Genomic DNA, 5946 nt, shown 5'->3' on the forward strand with positions numbered 1-5946 from the left:
CAAAGAATGATCTGTGATCAAAACCTTATGAATACAGATCCATTTGAGATACAAGTTAACTTATTCACACCTTCCGCAGACAGAACCTTTCGCAGAAAGAGAAAGCGCATTCATCCCAAGATTCTTTAAACAGCGCCGATCACGTCCCTGGCTGACAATGAAGGCACTAATCTTTATCCTGGCATTTGTGGCCTGTGTCATGGTAAGTAGACCCATTAATGTTCCACTTCCTCATGGCTTTTGTTATTGGATTCAACGTGTTTGTCTGGCAACTGTGTACTAATAGCGGCAAAGTCGTTTCTGGCAATTATGTCTTGGACTTTTCTCTAAATAATCACTTCATATTTCGCAATGGAATAACATCTATAACTGATTCACTTAAGGTAGATTCTCGGATGAGCCTTAATCTTACGAGACTTTTGTTTGGTGGCCGCTGATTGGCTGGTACCGGGAGGTAGGCAGCTCCCAGCCAATCATTGGCTGCCAAACTAATCATTGGCTGCCAAACTAACGTCTCGTAGGCATAGGGATCATCCAAGAATCTGCCTTAAGTGAACCAGTTATGTATAGTTTGCCGTTAACCGAATTAAAAAAAAAGGAGATTTGAAGATAATGATTTGCAGAGCTGTTTCTATTACTATGAGTCAGCTGATGAGAATTCCTTTGTTCACAGGGACACAACGAGGGGCCTTCTTCTAATGACTTCGAGGTAGGTCAGAATTGCTCTCTATAAAGACTATAAGCTTTCGTTATCTCCAGAAAATAGGTTAGGTAACATCAGCTCAGAGTGAGTTCTTGGAAAGTATTTGTTTATTTATTCACAAATTTTTCTCAAGGAGTTACTTTTACAAGGCAAAAACTTTTTCAATATTTCTCATTAGAATATTAAAATGGTTGATGACCATTGCTGCCTTGTCTTCTCAAAAGAAACTAAAACACGGTAACAAGACCAGTCGTTAATCAGCTCCACCCGCCTGTGGTGTTTGCACATGGTAATACTGCATCCCAGGCTTTAAATAATATCCTATTTCGAATATTAACGGTGTAATTCTCATACAGTAAATTATTAAAACACTTTTCAGTTGCCAATTTACACCCAAATATCCTTTTATTTACCTAAAACTTACACAGTAACTATTTAAAGCCCGAGACGCAGTGTTACCATGCGCGACCACCGCAGGCGGATGGACAGATGGAAAAAAAAAAATAATAATCGTTCCACCTAAGCATGGTTGAAATGGTGGAAGAAAATTGGTACTATACCTCGTCTTCTAAATATGTCCACTGACCTTTTCAGGAGCCTATGCAACTGGAGCAAGCCTTTGAAATTCTGGGTAGGGATGGAGACGACCACGCACTGGTGAGTAAGCGACGATTAGTTTTTTAATGCCATTATTATGAAATAATAGCAGCACGAGTCTCGAAGTGATTGAAACAATTCCACAGTTATGTGGATACGCTTGTCACTACAAAGCCTTGAGACCCAAGTGCAAGATATACGAAGAAATTGTGTGATGTCCGGTAAAGGTTTCATGACTTACAGTTATCTTCTTTTTTTTTCAGACCGAATTCGGGTCTCCAGAAGAGATTACCAGAGTAAGTGTTAATGAACAGTGCCTATATAAAAGCACGCCTCATAAACTAATAAGCACACTTGTGTAGAATGGATATGTGTGATATATATATATATATATATCATATATATATATATATATATATATACTGGGTGAACTTGTCAAACCAACAGCGACTTATATACTTAATTTTGATTTTTTTTTTTTTTTCTTTTGCAGTCCCTCGGTTTTCTCAGTGTTGTCCAATGCAGCAACGTAAGTTACAAACTGTGTATAATGTTGCCCCGTAGCTGTTTTCATATTCGGTAACACAGAGAAAAGTCCTCTCTCTCTCTCTCTCTCTCTCTCAGAACGATGTTATCCACCTTTTCTTGATTCTCGTAATTTCTCTTTACCCTTCAGTACAGTTTTTTATTGCCTCTTCCAGACTTCCGTACCTGGAATCCAACGCAATGTGTATGTCTATGTAAATTTGTGTATATATGTGTAAACAAAGAAATTGTCAGTTGCATCTATAATTGAAAGATAAAGTTTCCTTTCCTTTTATTCCAGTTGAGGTTGTTCGCAGTTACACTGACAAATGTGGTAAGTTTTATCTTATTATTATTTTTTTTTTTTTTCGTTAGGTTTCTAACCCAAAAGTTAGAGTAGTAGACTACAGGCAACTGACGTTACCGGACAATACTTTTGCTTTTTTCCATAAACGTCTGAATAATAATTCCTCGTTCGGTTTAAGAGAATAATGAATATAATTAGAGAATTTTTAATTCACGCTAAAATTCATCTATCTTCAGATCAGCCGTGTGTGCGTTTAATGAAGAAATGTAGAGCAAGCATGCATGAATGGACGCTTTGATTATCACTTGCATCCTGTCAAATGAAGAATGTTGACATGAATAAAAAACATAAAAAAAAGTTTTTAATTTTTTTATTTCTATTCCAAGCCATCTAAACACTCACGAGCTGAAATAATATGATTATTTCTGCTTTTAAGTACAAGAGCAAACTGTTTTGCCTTTCAATTTACCAAGCACGAACGTCTCCAAAGACCTTTCGTGTCAAATCAAGGCTTCATTAACTGAGAAATGTCTGTGAACAGTACTTATAACTAAACTCTAGCCTAGTGGTTCTCAACCTTATTTTTTGGCCCGTGCACCCTTTCATTATTGGTCAGAATGTCACTAAAATAGCATCAAGCTTGGAGACAGAACTTATCACAAGAATATTGACGAGATCGATACCATAATGTGGCCTACATCGGATTCAATGTGACTTATGTAAACCACATGACGCAGCTCAATATATATTCAGAGATACGAGGGCCTATAAATGCTATAAATACTTACTTCGTTTTCAGAATACTATTGTGCTGGCTTTGTCTGTCCGTCCTCGGTTCTCAAAAACTGCTGAGGCTAGAGGGCTGCAAATTGGCACGTTGATCATGCACTCTCCAGTCATCAAACATACCAAATTGCAGCCCTGTAGCCTAGGTACTTTTTTATTTTTTTTATTTAAGGTTAAAGTTAGCCAGGCCATGCCACCGGGCCGTGGTTAAAGTTTCATGGACCGCGGCTCATGCAGTATGTAACCGAGACCATCGAATATCTATTTTCGGTGGCCTTGATTATACACAATGTGCAGAAAACTCGATTGCGCCGAGGGAACTTCGCCGCATTTTTTCTTTCTGTGATAGCGCGTGTTTAATAGTATATGTCAAATCGTTATAGGGAGCGTTTTCAGTGCTTATGTATTATATACGTAAAGGCAAGTATGTTAATTAACGTAATTCCGAATCTCAATTACTTAAGTGGCCCAATTATCTTTACCAGTTGACCTACCCACCGGCGATTAAAACCTGTCTATTGATTGATCCAACACTACCGCCGCCCTGCTGACCTCAAGCTAACCCTTGCCTTCCCCCCCCCCCCACCCCACCCACCCACTGCGGCCCTAGCTGTAATTGTCTTGTCACTCCTGCTTGTATACGTATATAAAGCTCTTTATTAGAAACAGGCCATCATGATTCCTTTACGAGAACTATAAGAAAACTACACTGAACTCACTAGACTGTTCAAGAAATGCAGTAGGAAAAGTATTGAAACAGAGAGAGCCATTGTGAGGCTTAATCCTGAATTCAAATCAACATATCAATGTGTTTTCCAAATTTATAAATGCCAGGCGAGTTTCGCTCGTGGCAAGGCGCCTGATTTATGCACGGAGCGCTGTGGAACGTGAATGTACATGGATCATTCTGAGCATTAGTACTACTCTTGGGCTAATGGGTTACTTACTGCTAAGAACTCTGTGCCATCACAGTCCGCTCTTAAGTCTCTGAATGCTCTCATTCAGTCTCGAAGCTTAAAAAAAAAAAAAAAAAAGTCCATCACAGAATGTTTATATAAGGGGCATGACGCGACTCGTGATTCTGACTGTATTGGAGAAGAACAAGACGGGTAGCAACAAAGACGAGGTCGTCTCACATTGGACAGGGACCTCAGGCAAGATGGTTTTCTGTTCGTAGTGGATAGTATCATCTATGGACGGGTGTTGTCATGATTCATGAAAGGACATTACTCAGTCTGTGTAGTAATTGAAATAATATATAGAGAATCTTAATAATCATTGCAACAAGGACAATACAAGTGTTGACCCATGATGTCATTCAGCTCTGGAAAGGAAACTGGAAGTAGGCCTAAAAAGTGTAACTGGAGGAAAACCTCCGCGTTGCACTGTGGATAGCAAAATGGAAGAAAGATAATACGAATGGAACTCCGGTAAAAGGAATGAAAGGGGTTAGTACAGCTAGAGGTCGAAAGAATCTTTAGTAACGCCCAGGCTAGAATTAAGTATAGTCTTAATTTATCGTTCAAAAATGGATTGTAGCCTCTGAATGAATGTAAGTAAAAAAAACAATTGACATGCCAACATTCAGCAGGCACAACAAGTATTAATATTCTGTCAACAACCAACGAACCCCATTAGAACAACGACAAGCACAAAAATAACCTCAACATTCATAACAGCAACAATGAAAAAATATAATAAAGAGCAATAACAAGAATAACTGTAATAAAAACAGGTGGGAATAACCTAGGCCTCGATTCTCTTCAGACGAGTCTCCCAATCATCACTATAGATAACAATATCGTCTATGTATACCACACAACCTTCTAAACCGTACACCAAACTATTCATTAATCTTTGGAAAGTGGCTGCCGCATTCTTCATCCCAAACGGCATCACTTTGCACTGATATGCCTTTAACGGAAGTAGATCTATGTAAACCTAAAAAACAATATAAAAAAACCTGAATGTGCGAAGCTTTAATTCTCTAGGAAAATTCAAATATTACAATGCTTTATCTCTGTAGGCTTTAGCTTAATACATAATTTGCTAACACAATAAACAAATTATTCATAATTCATGAAAGGTGGCTAATTAAAAAAACTATGATTTTCGATATAATTTGATTCTCGATACATTTTAATGTGTTTAACAGCAAAGATAGACGAGTGGACTAAAAGCTTGTCATCTCACCGAATGGGTGAATGGCTGCAACGAGATTTGATTTTATCAATGCATTATCGCGCGGTAAAAGCGTCTAACGAAGCAAAATAAAATAGCAGCGCTCATAGTTCTGAGAGAGTCTCTGTGCTTTGACTGAGATGGCGAACGGACTGGACAATATACATAGGTTAATTATCTTTATTTTGTACAATGAACGCACCGATTCAAACGCAACCGACGGTCGTAAAGTGAACAGACGTCCGGATGAATTAATTACGGTTACGCGAATTGACCCACAAGGGCCAGTTCCAGTTAGGAATAGGGCCAAGATTATATGTGGCAAGCTTTGTTTGGCTTACGCCAAGGCTAGAATAGGTACGTATGATCTCGATGAATCGTCCTAGAATGAGTGGTAGCCTCCGAATGCCAATCAAAACAAGTTGACGTAATATTATACAGCAGTCGGCATGGCCGCCATGAAGATATTCTCACTCAAGACCCTCTAGAGGGTATCGCCGATGGTGAAAAAATGTCTTAGCCTGCGATTTTGCAAGAAGACTGAGACGTGATTTAATCAATTACTGCACCATAGAATTAAGAAGCTTTGAGAGAAGATACTGAACTGGGTGAACTGAACCATCGTGGCTGTATGGTCTAGAGCTTCTGTTGAGTCAGGTAATTATAACATTTCGTCTCAGGTTTTGTTTTTTTTTTCAACATAATAACGCCATTTTGCATTTTGGCATTAAAGCATCATAAGATATTGTTGTACGACTGGATAAGACTGGAAGTAGGCCATTGTGTTAGGTATGAACTGGGAAAATGTTAAGCGAAACGTAGAGAGAGAGAGGGCGAGCATTTTTTG

General features: G+C 38.6%; 1 protein-coding gene across 2 annotated transcripts in view; it reads left to right on the forward strand.

Annotated features, from left to right (window-relative positions):
* The window catches only part of LOC135208249 (uncharacterized), a 3214-nt gene extending 713 nt beyond the window's left edge, over positions 1 to 2501 (forward strand). Inside the window, exons 2-8 of one of the 2 annotated variants that reach the window (XM_064240365.1) lie at positions 80 to 202; positions 674 to 709; positions 1298 to 1360; positions 1564 to 1596; positions 1794 to 1829; positions 2127 to 2159; positions 2369 to 2501. In XM_064240365.1, the coding sequence (XP_064096435.1) occupies positions 80 to 202; positions 674 to 709; positions 1298 to 1360; positions 1564 to 1596; positions 1794 to 1829; positions 2127 to 2159; positions 2369 to 2389 (345 nt within the window). In that variant the 3' untranslated portion in view covers positions 2390 to 2501. The remainder of the gene's footprint in view (positions 1 to 79; positions 203 to 673; positions 710 to 1297; positions 1361 to 1563; positions 1597 to 1793; positions 1830 to 2126; positions 2160 to 2368) is intronic. The other variant, XM_064240367.1, reaches the window with a different exon arrangement.
* The last annotated feature ends 3445 nt before the right edge of the window (positions 2502 to 5946 follow it).

Source organism: Macrobrachium nipponense, chromosome 35 (genome assembly GCF_015104395.2).
Source record: "Macrobrachium nipponense isolate FS-2020 chromosome 35, ASM1510439v2, whole genome shotgun sequence".
In the NCBI taxonomy this organism is placed as follows: domain Eukaryota; kingdom Metazoa; phylum Arthropoda; class Malacostraca; order Decapoda; family Palaemonidae; genus Macrobrachium; species Macrobrachium nipponense.